The sequence below is a fragment of the Mus caroli genome, unplaced genomic scaffold, assembly GCF_978045245.1.
Source record: "Mus caroli unplaced genomic scaffold, Mus_caroli_1 scaffold_15, whole genome shotgun sequence".
NCBI lineage: Eukaryota > Metazoa > Chordata > Mammalia > Rodentia > Muridae > Mus > Mus caroli.
In genome coordinates this window covers 2015643-2034626 of record NW_028227270.1, presented here as the reverse complement: position 1 = coordinate 2034626, position 18984 = coordinate 2015643, and the positions used below count along the sequence as shown (strand labels likewise).

General features: G+C 41.2%; 1 protein-coding gene across 6 annotated transcripts in view; it reads right to left on the bottom strand.

Annotated features, from left to right (window-relative positions):
* The window catches only part of Nnt (nicotinamide nucleotide transhydrogenase), a 108703-nt gene that overhangs the window by 37194 nt on the left and 52525 nt on the right, over positions 1 to 18984 (bottom strand). For all 6 annotated transcript variants that reach the window (XM_029468546.2, XM_029468545.1, XM_021181102.2 and 3 more), the window contains 6 exons: positions 7611 to 7744; positions 6870 to 7061; positions 6296 to 6449; positions 3365 to 3526; positions 2188 to 2298; positions 1109 to 1254 (listed from right to left, as the gene is read on the bottom strand). In XM_029468546.2, coding sequence (XP_029324406.1) covers positions 1109 to 1254; positions 2188 to 2298; positions 3365 to 3526; positions 6296 to 6449; positions 6870 to 7061; positions 7611 to 7744 — 899 coding nt within the window. The remainder of the gene's footprint in view (positions 1 to 1108; positions 1255 to 2187; positions 2299 to 3364; positions 3527 to 6295; positions 6450 to 6869; positions 7062 to 7610; positions 7745 to 18984) is intronic.

The following is an 18984-nucleotide window of genomic DNA, read 5'->3' as shown; positions in this document are numbered from 1 at the left end:
CCTAGGAACTTTCTAAGTTCAAATCTGATTTTTTTTTTTTTTTTAAGTTTTCGAGACAGGGTTTCTCTGTGTAGCCTTGGCTGTCCTGGAACTAACTCTGTAGACCAGGCTGGCCTCGAAACTCAGAAATCTGCCTGTCTCTGCCTCCCAAGTGCTGGGATTAAAGGCATGTGCCACCACTGCCTGGCTGATTATTCTTTTCTTAATGTACAGCATAAAACTGTGTGTGTGTGTGCATGTTCGTTTACGTGTGCAGGGCAGAAGACAACCTCTGTATCCCTTCTCGGGTGCCATTCCACCTTGTTCTCTGAAACAGCATTTTCCACTTTCCTGAAGATGATCATGTAAGCTATTCCTCCTGGCCATCAAACCCCAGGGGTCTGCTTGCCCCAGTGCTAGGATTACAGTCCTACACTCAGTGTTTTTTACACAGGTTTTGTGGATCAAATGTATGTCTGCAAGCTTGTACAGTATGAGCTTTACCAACTGGCCCATCTCCCTACCCCCTACAACCGCGGTTCTTAACCTAAGGGTCATGACGCCTTTAGGGTCAAATGACCCACTGGGGTCACCTAAGGCCATCAGAAAACAGAGATATTTACATTATGATTCATAACAGTAGCAAAATTACAGTTATGAAGTAGCAATAAAAATAATTTCATGGTTGAGGGGGGCCACCACAAAATGAGGAATGTATTAGAGGGTCACAGCATTAGGAAGGTTGAGAACCACTGCCCTACAGCATAAAAAAAATGTTAAATTCTATATTGTCACTTAAGTGTGTTGCATAATGTCTTTTGTTAACAAGCAGAGATTGTGATATTGTGATACATTTGTGCAGAATGGAAGAATAAGCATTTTCAAATTGATTATTGTTGTCCTTACAACAATCCGGCCGGGCACACAAGGAAGGTAATAATGCTCTCTCTGCAAGTGAAAAACTTAAAAACGAGAAAATAAGCCTCATCTTTAGGACACTGGGATGGTCTGTCTCGAACAGGGTGTTTTCAGTTCACCACTGGATTTGTGATGGAGTTGCGTACTCTCGATATTTTCAATTCTGCTAAATTCTAAAATGGAGAAAGACACACTCGTAGAAGTCTCTTACTTCTTCGATGTTATAGCCACCGTAGAGAGCAGCTAAATATCCACCTATGAAGGTGCCTCCAGGGAGCAGATACAGGTAATTATATTCTGGAGGGTCCGTGGGTCGCTTGAACATGTCCAACATTCTCTGAGTCACCAGAAAACCACCTTACCGAAGCAAGAGAAGCACAAACAGGCAAGAGGTGTCACGTCAGACAGCATGACTTTTTTCCATCTGCTACAGCATATTTATTTTAAGTATACTTTTATCTCTAAGTATTACAAAGTGCTACTATTATTTCAAGTAACAGTTTGAACCTCAAAAGCAAAAGCCACTCTATTATTAAAGCCAGTTCCCTTAAGGTGGATGAAGTATATGGGGAACCCTAGCTACAGTTAGGAAGAAAACTTGCTATCAGAATGTAGGGCCAACTGTTTCTGCATGACTAAAAGTAAATAGCCATTTAAAGGCTTGAAAATACAAAGGGTCAAAAGTCAGCATTTTTTTCTCTGATAGGTTACTCTGTTTATCAAACTCTGTTGCAAATGATAAAGAACACATACTGTGTCAACAGTTACCTTGGACCCAGTAAGGAATTTTAAGCTATAAAATAGCATCAGATGAGTGTCATACATGAGTGATGTGCTAGCCTTTCAGTTTTCAGGAACACACAACATTGTGATAAGGCAATAAACTAAAATCTTATCTGCAGTTGTACTCATTTACAAATGTCATGGTGACAGTGGAAGTCAATGTTATCCAAAACTATGCATTCCATGACTTCCCAGTTAGCTTCTAGCAGAACATTACTGTGTGGCTGGGGGTATGGAAGGATTGGTTCTTTATCAGTACAGTTCCTAACCATTACAGATAGGCAAGATATTTGACTTTCCTTCAAAAGGAATATTTGTGGTCTGAAAGAAGTCATTTTGAAAGGGACAGTTAAATGCTTAAACTCAGAAAGTCTATTTAAGACAACTTGGTATTTGCTTCCTATGCCCTTGTCAAAAACAGCAGTCTGGGCTTTTTTCTCCCCCTCCTCCTCCTCTTCCTCCCTCGCCTCCTTCTCCTGCTATTCCTCCTCCTGCCCCTCCTCCTACCTGCAATGTTGACTGATGATATAAATGTAGCAAGAGCAGCAAGACTCTGAGAAGTTGTGGAGGGATATAAATGCCCTCCCATCAACGCCAGCCCACCAACTGCAGTCAAACCTAGAAACAAAACATCACCATGGTAAAAAAAAAAAAAAAAAAATACAGTAAACTCTCCAAATCCAATGTGAAAACCCAAAACATTTGTCATATCAGGATCCAATATCCAAAATCAAGGCAACCTTCTTATGACTTCAATCTCCCTGATCAAAAACCTGGACAACGCTCCTGTGCATCTTTCTTACTTGAAGTACTATCGTGGGGAAAGGTTAATACACCTTGCTTCCTTTGGGTCTGACCTTCAACTTTCTGCCTGTGTTCTCGGAGTGACAAGTCAGCAAAGTCACTAGAGCATGGCTTATAAGGAAATGTGACTGTAAAAGATACCTTGTAACCAAACTGGAAGAAACTAATCACAGTCTATAGACATTGTTCTGATTGCCACCAATTTGAGCTTTCCTGTATACGGCACATTTGGAAACTGGACGTGCTCCCTGCAGAAATCCTAGGAGCCACGCCTAGGACAATCCAAGAGATAAGCACGCTCTTGATCTTGTTGGCTACTTAGGTGGGGCTCATTCCCTCACATCTAATGATGGAGGGAACTGCTACAAATCAAAGAGAACAACCCCTTGCAGTCACATGTACTGCTATGCAAACTCTCACCAAAGACAGATGCCTTGTACCATTCACTGGCAAGCTGGTCCCTTACCCCTAACCATCTTAGGTCAACCAAAGCCATATGCAGCCGACTCTAGCCTTGCTAGATTCAATGTTTACTTGATTCTAGGAAGAGATTCCAAAGGTTGTTGTAACTCATTCTGTGAAACACTCTCTGGTTTTAAATTTCATCAGTAGAATCCCTTCCTTAAAGTACATGATAATTGAAAGCAATATTAATGGGCCCACACTGTTGGAAACGGGGGTGCAGGAAGGACCGACACATTCTATGACACCCTCCTTGACAAGCCCGCTCACCCCTGGCAGTCCCCAAGTCACTACAGTCACTGCTGTAGACACCAGGAGTTCATGATTTAAAACTGAACTTTATAAAGGCCTTAGAAACCACTCCTAGAGCTGAAAAGACCATGATGGGCTAAGAGGTAGAAAGAAGATAAAGACAAACCTGAGATGGCATTGGTCACAGACATCAGCGGTGAGTGGAGAGCAGGGGTCACTCCCCAAACAGTGTGGTAGCCAATAATGCCGGCTAGACCAAAAGTGGTCACCATCTGAGAAAAGGCTACATTGGGGGCCACGATGCCCAAACCTAACATCCCAGTGAGACCTAGAGGAAGAGAGAGAGAGAATAAGATGTCCTGAGATGACCTCAGGAAAATTAAAAATACATGCCCGTACACATACACACACTAAAGAATAGTGTTTTAAATTCTGTTCCCCTGCCAATAATGAGCAGACCTTTAAGACACCTAACCATTACAATGCAAGGGAGATAATAGACAAAAAAAAAAAAAAAAAAACTACCTTTCTGACCACTCCTCCAAAGCAAAATGCAAAGATCCAGGAATATTTATGAGTTGCCTTCTTAACAACAGGCTTATTTCCCCATGCCTAACTTTGTCCTCATCTCTGTTTTTAGCGTTTACTGACAGCATCACATGGGTTTCTATGAGTGTTTTTATTCCAGAATTACAGGCCTACAGAAGAGCTCCAGCGTGCTCTCTACTCAGGCGGGATATAACCTTTACAAGACAGAACTTTTATGAGGCCAACTTCATGTCACTCTCAGTTGTAGCTGAGAAAGAGAGGTTTCAAAGACTAGGAAGGATTTCATTCACTCCAGCACCTCCCCAAAACATATGGCTTCCACCCACCCAGCCCCGGACAGAAATGTTGCAATTGCTCCTGAATCTGGACTGGACTGCTGGCCAGGGCAGTCAGCTCCAGCCTCAACACCAAGTCAGCAAACAGAGTTTTACAAAGGAAAGGGGGGAGAAAAAAAAACTACAAATTAAATTAAGAATGTGCAGAATACAAACAGGCCGCTCTGAACATACATCTTTAATTATCGCCTTCCTTAATAACAAACATGTGGATGGCTGTTCTGCAACAGAAGAAAGGGTTACCTAGTGGTCAGTAAAAAAACAGAAACATTGGGCTATGAGGGGAGCTGGAAGTGTTCTTTCCTGAATAAGAGGACTTGGTTTCTTGGCAGTATCTAATACCTTATCAATGGCAAAGCTGAATGAACAGCTACGAAATGACATTCATTTTACTTTAAGGTGACTTTGTTTGTTTGTTTGTTTGTTTGTTTGTTTGTTTGTTTTTCAAGACAGCACTGGCTGTCCTGGAACTCACCATGTAGACCATGCTAGGCTTGAATTCAGATATCTACCTGCCTCTGCCTCCCCAGTGCTGGGACTGAAGGTATGTCCCACTGCCACCCAGCAAGCTGACTCTTCTTAATGTAGATGTTCCTACTCACAGTTAGTATTTCAAATGTTGTAACACATGGCTTTGTCGAACCTCTGGAGAAGAGCCAGATACATGTTCTGGCTTTCCAGTCAATGAGAAGACACTCTATTATATAGGGTTATGGCTAGTCAGACTTTGTTAAGTCAGATTGAGTAATTCAAGGCCTTATTCCGCTGCTTGCCAGCAGCCTGTTCGTAGACATGCTGTGCACCTCTCTGTCAGTGTCCTCATCCATAATATTATTAACCCTCTGTGCCTTGATCTTTTTAAAAAGAATATAATAGTATTCCCTCACTACTGAGTGTTTCTATGGCATAAATGAGCTAAGGTATATGAAGCATGGAGCAGAATGCCTGGTGCTCATTAAATGCTAGCCTCGATTCTGACCTTATGATGAGAAAAGCACTCACTCAGCAAAATGCACAGTGCCCCATGTTGAGCAAAGACACAGAGGATATAACGTGTAGGAAGGTTTTCTTACCAACTCTTTAATTATCTAGCAGAAATCCCTTGCCTCCATAAGTATGACAGAAACCTAGAAAAATAAATTGCCACATATGCCCTGTACCCTTTTCTTCTGCATCTCAAAGAGAAATGGAAACTCGAAGTCCTGCCTAGGAAACACCCATGAACAATGCAACCATTCTATTTCTTTCTTTCTTTCTTTCTTTCTTTTTTTTTAACAATCGAGTGCAAGTAGGGACACTACCCTGTCTACTCACACGCGCACCAGCAGCAGCTCTGCAGACATCTTGCTGAGCCTTGCTCTTTATTCAAGGAGAGTTACACATTTGGCTTTAAAACATCTGGGCTCACATGGGAATTCAGGGAATGCTGAGCCTACAAGAATCCTGTGTGCCTGCTGCTGCTCCCTTAATTCGTTATAGTTTGCTGTTGCTTTGTTTTTGCTTTGACACTAAGCAGATCTAAGCATCTTTAATTCCTTCTATGAGGAGGAAAGCAATTTCCAATCAAATACCCACATTTCGGCAATACACAGCCAGAACGAATATGTCTCACTATTTTACAGAAATTCTTCATTGATTTCACAAAGATGAATCTAAAAAAAACTTGTGGGCAGTTACAATGAAAGAAATCCAAGTTGCAATATTAAACTTCTTTAGTAGATAACTTAGAATGTTAGTCTAAAATGCAAGGCTAGCCTGTACCTTATACTACTTATAATTCAAATGAGCATTCGGTCTTATCCAATTATATAATAGCCACAGCCAGTGGTTTACAAAGTACAAAAAGACCTTAAACAGGTTTACCTACATTGAACACCAGCATACCCTGACACTCACTGTTACTCAATAGCTTTGATACAGGTAATATTGGTGACTATACAGAAGATGTTTCCTGTAAAATGTATCAATACTCTATGTGTTATTCCATGCCTTCACTCCAGTACTTAACACAGTGCCTGAGTTCTTTTGGGTAACCATTGTGGTGCCCAAGTCCACAGAGGAGGGACAGGTAACATGTGGTAAGGTCAGACCTGTCAGGTCCTATGCAATACAATCCAAAGAGTAACAACAGTATTCCAATTATATAATGTGACAATTAACATGCTACAGACAAAACTCAGCAAGTGCTAAGTCTTAATAAATGTGAGCCTCACCTGCCGAGTACACAGATGCTGTCGTCAGTGTCTTTGTGTACATGGAGACAGTGCCTGCTTTCTCGGCTTCCAGCTCAGCCACGGTCTTCGGTTTGACTGGGGCTTCTTCGGGAATATTTTTTGGTGTGGGAGCTGGGAAAATCACTTTGCCATCCTAACCAATATTAGGAAATAATGTTTTTTAAAGTCAAATTAGCCTTTCAAAATGACTTACAGAAGAGAGTGCATGCTGAAAAAAAAACTGTAACTATAATTTTAATGTATATAAATTCATATAATTTACAAAATGGGTATATAAGTGAATAATGTTTGTGCTGCACACATGTAATTTTTGTATGTCTGGGACACATATAGAAGAATACTGTTCAAACCCTGAAAAGTATGTACATGGGGAGAACAATTCCTTTTTACTTTATTAAATTTCTGCCCCTGGTTTTCCTGAAGACATTCTCCATTTTAACACAATTTCCACTGGCATGCCAATACTTTATTCAAACACATCTCTATTCCATAATGGAATTCTTCAAGGACAGAAGTCCTAAGTCCAGGGTCACAGGAAGAAGGGGACCTCTACCTTCATCACCACGGTCCCCCGAATGACGTGACTCATTGTACCAAAGTCAAAGTCATCCTTCACTTCAAAGTGGAAATTGTCCTTGTCGGGGCTGATGGCCTTCAGGAGCTTAGTGATGTTGTTGGAATAGAGAGTGCTCGCTTGGGTGGCCATCCGACTGGGAAGGTCTGTGTAGCCAATATGAGTGATTCCCTAAATGAAAAAGCACATTGTCACAAAGGTTAATTCCCTACACTTCCATTCCCTCCAGAACAGTCCTCGTGCATAGCTGAGGCTCTGTTTAGAGAGCACCTATCTTTGTAGGTATATACACATATATACTTATAAACATAAACACACACTTTTAAATGAGCTTTACTTATTCCCATTTTTTAAATCTTTTTCCAAGTCTTCATGTTTTTGTTTTGTTTTTTTTAACTTTCAGACTTCAATTTTTCTAAATACTTAAAGGAATATACAGCCCTTATGAGGATTCGGGGTGCAGCTCTGTGGAAGAATACTTGCCTAGAATGCAAGAGACCCTGGGTGTGATTCCCAGAACTGAAAAAGACATTTTAAAGGAGGAGGGAAACCTTCAACTGGGGAATGGGACAAGGTCCTGAGAAGCACTAGGGGGACTGACTGTAGAGTCAATATGATTCATTAAGTTGTATGTGTGCATTGAACCCTCAAAGGACTAGCAAAAATATTCTTTTCACTAAATATCAGAATACAGAGGCAGAAGATGGTTTCTTGCTATACCTTATGAATGTAAAGTTCTCCCGGCTTAGTCGTTTCAAAGTTTCCTCCAGCCTCAGCAGCTAAATCCACAACAACTGACCCTTCCTTCATGGACTCGATCATTTCTTTACTAAATAAAACAGGAGCTTTCTTACCTGATCAAATTAAAAAAGAAAAAAGTACAAATTAGTATATTTTTCTAATGGCAACAGTAGTCTCTAGGGATGGCTACAGTGGTGCCTGGGCATTCAAGGTCTGATTATGTGAAAATTCAATTCTTTACGAGATCCTCCGAAGACTAGGGCACAAGTGAGCCGGCCATTCTGTTTGGGGAAGGATGTATGTGTGGGCTGCAGAGAGGACACCATTCAGCTGGCGAGCAAACCTCACCACATGCTTGGCCGGAGTAATCTCAGCCATGCTCTTCCCAGCTGGCTTACATCTTGGACCACTTACCGAGAGATTTTCCTTGTTCAAAAGGAAGACGTAAAATAAGCCATTGTGGAAACTATGTTCAACCAAGCTGAACAATTCACAAAGGTCATACATGTCAAGAGTACATTCAGGACTCATTTATGAATTATGAAATAGAATATTTCCATTCCTCTGCGCAAATGTCACCAGTTTTTCCAACTCATTACCCACCTTAATGTAACACAGGATAGCAACTAGGAGAGACCAGAAAGTGGCATGAAGTAAACACTATGGCACTGTATAGTTCCAAAGAGATGGGAAGGATGCCTGTACTTTTATTCCCAACTATTGATCCTCTGCCTATGAAAACAACCCTATCTATACCCGGTGCTGGGAGTGCAGAAGTAGGCAAACAGCAACGTCCCCTGTTCTCACGAGACACATTCTGCTCATGCGATAGTTCACAGTTTAATTTCATAATGTGTTTTGGAAGACTTTCTATCTAGCTCCTATATGGCAGCAGTTCTTACCCTTTGGGTCATGACCCCTTTGGAGGTTAAACAAACCCTGTCACAGGGATCACATATCAGATAGTCTGCATATTAGATATTTACATTGTGATTCATAACAGTCGCCAAATTTCAGTTCTGAGGCAGCAACAAAAGTAACTGTATGGCCAGGAGTCACCACAACGTAAGGAACTGTATTAAAGGGTCACGGGATTAGGAAGGCTGAGAACCACAGAATAGAGGCAGACAGATAGATAGATAGATAGATAGATAGATAGATAGATAGATAGATAGATATGGATATATAGATATCACAACAAATACCAGAACCAGAAGAGAAACAGACTTGCAAGATTGGTAGAACGGAAACAGGGCACCAACATTTCTGCCCCTCTTTTTTTAATTTTCAATTTTATGTTTACGTGTTTTTAGTAAAAAAAAAAAAAATGCAGTTTTATACACTGACATCAATTAAATACTACATTTGTATTAAAATCATCTCATTCTAAAAACACTTAACTGAGGTACATCCCAAAAGGAAAAATAACATTTACTTGTAGTCTTCAGGAAAACAATTATGAAGATATATGTGGGTGTTTTGGGGGTTACCTCAATCTTTTTGGTATAAACTTCAAACAAGAAGTCCAAAATGAGTCCAAGCCCTTACTCCTGAAGGCTTTCTCTCCTGGGTGGATGGTACTTTCTAACCCTGCCCACTCACTGCTCCCCCTTCTGGGCCATCCACTTCAGCAACACTGGACTGGCTTCCAGAGGACCCCTTAAAGGACATGGTTCTCCTTTCTGAGTCTCCATAAACGAACAAGAGTCAAGAGGCACCCCCCCCCACCAAGGCCTGACGTTCTGGTTAGCCACAGTAATTTTCCAAGCTCCTTGGCAGCGCTCCCTTCCCCTTCTTTCCCCAAGTAGTAAACAACGGCACCTTGACTGTTTCCCTGAGCCTTGAGAACCTGAGAAGGAAAACCATATGAACATCCAGGACCCTTTCCATAAGAAAGCCCACACTTCTCAGCTCCCCAGAAGGAAGGCAGGCCTAAAACACTTGCTGGTGCTTTCCAGATGTGCCCTGTCATCACCACCCCACCCTTCTGTCCAGAGCTGCGGTTTAAATGGGCCACCCCCCTGTACAGCTTTAACTCCAGTCTTATTTACAGTCTCCGGACCTGGGCCTATAGGCCTAAAAAACAATCGTTTCAGATGCAGGATGACCCTCTCTGGCTTCTGACTAAACAGAAACTGTGACTGTCGATGCCAAATTTTTATTCGGCATCTAACTCATTTGTTCTGCCATAGTAACGCTAGATTCTTTTTTATCTTCAAAGAACTTGAAAGCTACCACTGTACAAGACATCATGGAGCCTAAGATTTCAGGCTCCTTAGAAAACATGAGGGGTACAATCCATTTTCTCTAATTTTATTTATTCAACTTTTACATATTAGATTTGGCAGCAGCTGATACTGCCTTGAAAAGCACCTATGCACATTAGTGTCTTGATATAATTTAGGTGGTTTGGTTTTTATTATTGTTCTGAAATTCAATCATTTTTAAGACAATGGCATATTATTTCAGACCCTAACTTAGGGTAAGGACCATAGGGTGTCATCAGAACCATTGGAAAACCTCGCCAGGTACGGGGACACATGCCTGTAATATAATATTCATACACCAGGGGCAACACAATCAGAAGTTCAAGGCTAGCGCTAGCTACATAGTGAATTCAAGGCCAGCCTAAGCTACGTGAGAACCCCTCTCAAATCGCATCCTCCTCCCCTCAAAACTACAAGTTACAGTTGAACAGCAGAGGAATATTTAAAAACGTAAAATATGGGCTAGAAATATAAAAAGGCCAGCTCTCTGTTTAGCGTGCCTGGGGCCATAGTTTCAACCTCCAGCACCACACAAGCAAACAAACCAAGAGACAAGAAATAATTGCAAGCCAAAAGCATGAGGCAGAGCTGGTGAGATGGCTCAGTGGGTAAGAGCATTTGCCACCAAATCTGACCAGCCGAGTTTGATCCCTGGGACTCATGCATAGGAGACAACTGACTCCCACAAGTCGTCCCCTGACTTCCACTTGACTCAAACACTCCCTACCCCCAAAACACACATACACTTAAAAGAATTAAAATGCAATTTTAAAGCATATAACAGAATATGTGTGTTTAAAATACATATGCCCGGGGGCTGGTGAGATGGCTCAGTGGGTAAGAGCACCCGACTGCTCTTCCGAAGGTCCAAAGTTCAAATCCCAGCAACCACATGGTGGCTCACAACCATCCGTAATGAGATCTGACTCCCTCTTCTGGAGTGTCTGAAGACAGCTACAATGTACTTACATATGATAAATAAATAAATCTTAAAAAAAAAAATACACATGCCCACTTTATATATGCATACGTAAGATATCCCATATACTATATAATGTGTAATAGAGTTGTTCTATCATATAGCATTTGCCAACATCATCAGAGTATATTTAAGTGATGAGATTAATTATTTTCTTCTCTGTGCTCTTGCTTATCTCCCAAATGTCCTAATTTAACAATGAAGACATCTCAGTAAGGGCTCCAGAGAAGACAATGAGGGAGAGAACAGGGCAGCCGCCTGCTAACACTCACATGGGAATTAGGATTTTTTTTTTAATTCTGGAAACATCAAAAATAAAGATTGAAAACAGAAGGGGGAAAGATATAGCCAAAAGAGAAGCAGGATAGTGGAGAGAGTTCCAAATGAGCAGATCCTCAAAAGAATAGGTCAAGAGGGAGAAAGAATGGGAAGGCGATTTCAACATCGTATCTTAGTCTAACAGCCTAATATGATAAAAATGCAACTGCACAATAAACACAGTACTGAAAAACAAAGGACAGAAGGAAGGGGCAGTAAATGGTTTTGTTAGGTTTGGGGGAATGTTTTCTATTCAAAACTGAACATCATATTTTTAACTAAGGTCCAGGTAGATCATAATAAATCCTAAGAGAACTGACATAGAAGAAAAAAGGGAAGCAAAACCCTTGGCAATCCCCCTCTGGTCTGTGGACTTAAAACGGGATTTCCTAAATTTAAAACAATAAGGAAAATTACAAAAGAAACATCAGCCGACTTAAATAATTCCAACTCCTGGGGAGCCAACTCCCTCTTCTGGACTCTAAAAGCATCTAGATGCCTGTAAACAACACATACACACACACACACAAACACATGGACACAGAAACAGACAGATACATACACAAATACAGAAATACACACACACAGACATACACACACAAATACACAAATACACACACACAGACATACACAAACACACAAATACATGGACATACACACAGATACATATACACACAGCGAGACACAATCACACAGACACACACACAGACACACAGAGACAGAAAGACACACACACACACTCATTTTTTTAAAGGCCAGACTGGTCCACATAGAGAGTTGCAGGTCAGCAATGCATATACAGTGAGATTGTGTCTCAAATAAATAAATCTTTGGGGGAAGCAAAAAGAAAATGAATGAAAAAATATTTTTAATTCACAAAAATTAAATTTAAAAACAAAATATTAAGATCTTAAGGGAGGGCTGGAGAGATGGCTCAATACTCACAGAGCCCATACTGCCCTTGCAGAGGACCTGAGTTTGAGTCTCAGTATCCACGTCAGGCAGCTGACAACTGCCTGTAACTCCAGCTCAGAAGGGGTCCAATGGCCCCCTTCTACACAGACACAAACACACTCAAGTAAGTAATAACTAAAAAGTAAATTTTAAGAAAATGGCACTGATTCATTTTTAAAAGATCTTATTTTACTGGATGTATTTGAGTACACTGTAGCTGTCTTCAGACACACCAGATTTCATTACAGATGGTTGTGAGCCACCATGGGGTTGCTAGGAATTGAACTCAGGACTTCTGGAACAGCAGTCAGTGCTCTTAATCTCTGAGCCATCTCTCCAGCCCTTAAAAGATCTTAATAGACAACTGACAATATAAGCACATGATTAATTCAAAGACCAGTAACAGAAGAAGGAGGAGGAGATGTTTACTCCAGGAGAATTAGAAAACCATGAGTATAAAAAGTGAGACTCTTTTGGCTTCTCAAACTACGAGTCAAAAGCAATACAAGAATAGAGATGGAGGTGGGCTAAACAGATGATACAGGGCTAAGAGTGGGTAATAAAGTGAATATGATCTAAATATATTATATGCACATGTAAAATATACAGTTTACATATGCTAGTAAATAATTAGTATACTCCATATTGAAATGAAAAAAAATTAACTGAACAATCGCAATGAGATTATGAACAGCAAAATCCTTCAAGAAAGCAGTTTGTTGGGTGTGCGTACATTGGCAAAGCTAAGTTCCAGGACTCATCCCTCCCCCATATCAGTTTCACTTTTAAAACCCTCATTACTTTGGAGAAGTGCACCAAAATGCAGATAGAGACACTCAGCAGAAGATGATCTCAGAGTATTGGTTTAAAGCTGACAAAAAAGGCAGAAGTAAATTCAATTTGGGGTTCAGAGCTAAAGATACGGATGTGAAAAGAAAGCTCTGCAGAATCATTAAGACAATCTGACAGAGGTCCAGTCAGTAGGTTGCATCAAACACTTCCACAGTACTGAGTGGTGGGAAAATGCTTAACATCTTCACTGCAAAACCATACTAAACAAAGGCTGGAGGGAAAGGATCGGCACTGTCAACAGTGTGTCTAGCTAACCTGAGAGATCAGAGATTAGTTTTATTTTCTGTCATGTTTTATTTCATCTCTAGCAAAAGTCACCTAACCTTTTTCTTATTTACATGTTTCTGTGTGTGTGTGTGTGTGTGTGTGTGTATGTTTGTGTGTGTGTGTGGTCTATGCTCGTGTATGTGCTTGTGTGTACACATGGAGGTGGGGGGGGCTGCACATGCTTGCATGTAGAAGTCAGAGGTCAATGTTTAATGTTTTCCTTGTTGTTGTTGTTGTTGTTGTTATTTTAGACAGGGTCATTCACTGAACCTGGAGCTTACTGACTGGCAAGGCTGCCTGACCAGGAGGCTCTGGGAATCCCCTTGTCTCCTCCCCAGCATCACTGGAGTTACAGATGCTACCAGGCTTTCTCTTCACATGAGCGCAGGAGATTGGAACTCTGGTCTTTATACACTTACTTGTGTCGTCTCTCCAACCTGACAGACTATTTATGTTTAGAAAATAAAAGTAAAGTATTCCTGAATGATCACAGCCAATTCTTGCTTTGAGAACATGGTTTGATATTTATTACCAGAAAAATTAAAAATAACTTAGGGAGAAAACAACAACAACAACAACAATGGACTGAACTATTCACTTCTAACCAAAAAAGCTATGCGTGGATTGACCTACTCTCCCCACTACAAACAGAGCTGTGCTTAGAACACTCGTAAGAGGACAGAGACAAAGATGGAGAACCGGAAATTCTATGCAGACTTCCCACACTGTGCAACGGCAAAGTCCAACATCCACTGCAAAAATCTCTCAAACAGAATGATAAAATGAAATAAGAATTTGATATTTTCTAGGACATAAATGCAGAAGGCAGAGGCGCTAACCAAAGTGTGGGTAGGAGGTCTGGAGAAGGGCTTACGGGTTTCTTGCTTTCTGAAGTACACTTCGGTTTTCCTATTCTGAAGCACGGTTTCATTAATTTAATCATTTATCTAAAAAAAGATAGGATTTACAAACAGGCCAGGATTGTTACATTTTTCAAACACCACCCATCTAAAATTAAATAAGCAGATTTTTTTTTAAAGATTTATTTATTTATTATATGTAACTATACTGTAGCTGTCTTCAGACACACCAGAAGAGGGAGCCAGATCTCATTACGGATGGTTGTTAGCCACCATGTGGTTGCTGGGATTTGAACTCTGGACCTTTGGAAGAGCAGTCGGGTGCTCTTACCCACTGAGCCATCTCACCAGCCCAGATTTTTTTTTTTTAATGAGCAAGGAGAAAAAAATCATTTCCTGGCGAGATCTGCACTGAGTGAAAGATCTGACACAATCTTTGAGAAATGTCTCTTGTCCTTTCTGGCTCATGGGCATTGAGTTCCTAAAGCAAGGTTTCTCAGTTCCCCCTCACTGGGAGTCACTTCCATTCTTCTGCCAAGACAATGGTAAGACATCAGCGCTCACAGCCAATCATTCAGACGATCATTCATTCACTGAGTCAGCCAATGACCACACAGTGCCTGACCGACCCCTACCTCTAGGCCAAATCTAAAAGGAAATACACATTTATAGCTCTTAATTTTAAACTATTTAAAAATTTAAATTGACTTTTCAAAATTGATTTTTAAAAAAAAGTAAGTATTTTAAAAGTCAATGAAACCCTTCCTAATGATATTCTGTTATGTTCACAGATCAGTGCTTAGCCCATTTGTCATCAGAGAGGCTTCATCCTGCATCCGCTGGGAGTGGATGCAGAGACCCACAGCCAAACACTAGGCAGGGCCAGAGGAATCCTGCGGAAGACGGGAGGAAGGATTATAGGAGCCAGAAGGGTCAAGGACACCACAAGAACATTACCTACAGAGTCAACTAAGGACTCATAGGGACTCACAGAGACTGAGGTGACAGTTGAGGGTGCTATATGGGTCTGAGCTGGGTCCTCTGCATATGTTATAGCTATGTGGCTTGGTGTTCCGTAGGATTCCTAACAACGGGAGCGGGGCTGTCCCTGACTCTTTTGCCTGCTCTCAGGATCCTTTTCTTCCTCCTGGGTTGCCTTTTTCCAGCCTTGATATGAGGGATTGTACCTAGTCTAATTGCATCTTTTGCCATGTTCGGTTGATATTCGTGGGAGGCCTGTTCTTTTCTGAAGAAAACAGAGGAAGGAAAAAAGGAAACGGAGAAGGGGTGGATCTGAGAAAGATGGAAGAAGAGGAGAAACTGGGATGAGTGGAGGGAGGGGATATAATGCATGAGAAGAATAAAAATAAACAATTTTTTAAATTGTCATGGATCTGGAGGTTAGGGCCTCCTTTCTCTGAGAACAGCAGCAGGATGCTAAAAAAAAAAAAAAAAAAATCTCATCTGGTGAGGTCTGTAGCTAAGTTGTAGAGCCCTTGGCTAGCATGTATGCAGACCTCAAGCCCTAGGACCCAAATAAACAAATATATCACCTGGAAAAGTGAAATGTGCCATTTTCTGCTCAATTCGCTGCTGTGTGGGATAGATAGGAGTGTTTCCCATTAGTGCAAGGCCTCTCTGAAACTCTGTGGTGCACCATAAATGTGGTTGTTCATTCTATAAGCAAACGGTTTTTGATGTAAGCACGTGTGGATATAACTCGTATGAACTGTGGTTTGAGTCAGACTTACCGGCTGGACTCAAACTTGCTACGCAGCCAAAGATGACATTGAACTGGTGACGCTCCTGCCCCTGCTTCCCCCGTACAGGAGTTGCAGACACGAGCGCCTAGGCTCACCCAAAATTTATTTCAAAATAGACATACAGAATCTTTTCAATAATCATGACTTCCTCAATGAAAGCATTCAAGTTAGAAGCAAGTAAAAAAAGTACTAAATTCTAAAAACAGTTTCAACAACTTACTGACATACGGCAAAAGAATATACCCTTGGTTTCTCTACAACACTAAATTCAGAATGCCATTCCAGTTAAATTCAATAACAAAGACTGTTTACTGGAAGATTTTGTAATGTACCTCTCTGAATAAATCAAGGCAAACATGATCATCTGAAATCAATAAATTCTCTTGAGTCTATCATATTGGAAAAAAAGCCCAATCTGTGCAGGCAAATTTGATCAAGGAGTGGGGAAGGAAGGAGGGAAAATGGAGGCGGGGAGGAGAAGACAGAGATGGAAGAAAGGGAGAGGAGGAGAGGGGAGGGGAGGAGACAGGATGTGAGGGTACAGAAGGTGAGGGGACAGGAGAAGAGAAGAAGGGAAAGGAAGGGAGAGGAGGAGAGAAGAGGGGGAGAGGAGGGGAGGGGAGGGGAGAGAAAGGGAGGGGAGAGGAATTAGGAAGAAGCCACAAAAACTATTAAGAACAGAAAGACAGCAAGATGAAATGGATTAACCACAAGTTTTTATAATGATTCCAAAAAGCACAGAGAATTATTTACTGGAATTACTCAATGACAAGTAATCATGGGGAAATTCCTAACTTCCTGGCCTGTAGAGCATCAAATTAGAGGCTCAAGAAAAGCTTTCTGCCTTAACCCAGCATGATAAAGTTAACTCCATACTCACAGATGCACAATATATAGAATCCATTCACCTAAAACCAGGACAGATTTGTCACAAACAAGCACTACGAAGGACGGTCTTAAATGTAATACAATACTATGTGTTACCTACATGTAAAACTAAAACTATCAAGAGAACAGTACAAACATCAGTGATTTACATATTAAGAAATTTCATTATAAAGTGGGTGTGGGGGGCCTTTGCATGCAATCCTAGCACTTGGGAGATGAAGGCTGGAGGAGTAGGAATTCAACCAATCATCGGCAGCAGAGCAAGGCCAAGCAAGACCAGCCTGCATTATAGGAGAGCCTGTCAGAAGAAGAAAAGGAGGAGGAAGAGGAGAAAGAAAATGAGGAAGAAGAAGAGGAAGAGGAAGAGGAGAAAGAAGATGAGGAAGAGGAAGAAGAAGAGGAAGAAGAAGAGGAAGAGGAGAAAGAAAATGAGGAGGAAGAAGAGGAAGAAGATGAGTAGGAAGAGGATGAGGAAGAGGAGAAAAGAGGAAGAGGAAGAAGAAGAAGAAGGAGAAAGATCCATTATAACAAGAATTTTTCACTGTTATGGCATGCAAATATGAATATGAACTATCCCCCATAGCCTTGCATATTTGGAGTTTAATTGCTAATGGAATTTTTGGAAATGACTAAATCCAGAGGGCACTGATCTAACAAATAGATTAATCCCTTTGTAGATTCATACTATGATGACATTTGTGGAATTTGGGAGATAGCTGGGAGGACTTCTTGGAGAAAGAGGTCCCTGTGGACATCTGTGGAGAGATAACACCCTTGGTCCCACTTCCCTCAGGCTCTTCCTCATCACCTCCTTCCTGCCCACCAGGATCTAGGGGACTCTGATGCATTTGGGGGGGCGGATTAGCATAACCTTTAGAATTTGTATGTTGATTCCTATGAAACTGACTGAATTTGGAGATAAGGCTGTCAAAGTTAGGACTGAATTAACCTAGAGCCTGAGCCTAACTTTACTGGTATCCTTAAAAAAGAAGAAATTAAACACCAAATGTAACACCAGGAATGCACACACACAGAGGAGAGAGAATAGAGGCCTGAGAAAGGTAGCCATCTTCAACCAAGGAGAAAAGTCTCAAGTCCTCAACTAAGGAGAAACCAATTCTGCCAACAACTTGATCATAAAATTCTAGACGCCCTCCCCCCAAAAAAAACGGTGAGCTGATAATGTTTCTGTTGTTTAAACTGCTCAATCAGTTGTAGTTTGCTATGAAAGCCTTACAAACTAAAACAATGTTATCTTATTCCTGGACTCACAGCTGGTCAACAACTCCTAGCTTCGTTCACAGATGGCTCAGACCATGTGACTCGTCTTAGCAAAAGAAATAGAAATGAGGGTGTTGTCTGACACTTGCAGGCCTCCCCTGCACACTCCTCAAACAGAAACAGTGCCCAGAGTGACCTCCCGATCCCCATCCTGGTGTAAGCAACACTTAATGAATCCCCACATGGTGGCAATGAGACCTGTTAATGTCATGAGGGCAAAAAGTAGATTTCTACAGTAACCAAACAGTTTTACACTCTTGGATCAATGTGTTATAGCAAAGACTGTGGATTTAGTGCCAGACTGTCATAATAAGAAAGAATGGAGTAGATGGAAAGGGACTGGAAATTCACAACTGATGTGTGGTGAGGATAAGACGTTAATGGTAGCTCACCCCTAGAAGTGGTCTCACCTCCCAAGCTGTTCAGCTCAGGGAATGACAGGGAGAAGAACGCAATACTTCTTCCATCTTGCAACATACTTTTGGAGAAATAACAGGCGAAACCAGAATAAAACTCTGTGGCATAAACTTCCCTAACAGAACATTTGTTAAACATGGCTCAGCAATCCATGAAGTGTGTCAGACACACCCTAAGAAGCCAAGACTGACAAATGGCAGGAGAAAACTCCAGACTTCTGGCATCCTCCATCTGATGACAAGTGGCCCTATCTGTGTTGAAAGCTACCAAGAGGTACGTAGACAGCCTGTGGTTACCAATCCTTGATGTTGTAACATCGAAGCATTTCTTGCTGTCTTTCAGAATTCTCAGAATAAGTGGTCGTGTGGAAGCAATATTTTAGAATTCGATAGCGTCATAAACTAAATGGAAGGGAGGGGACCATGAAGGACATATCAGACACTCAAAATAAAAAAGAAGTACAACTTCCAAAACATTGGGAGTTGCTGACCTACACAATGTAGTTTT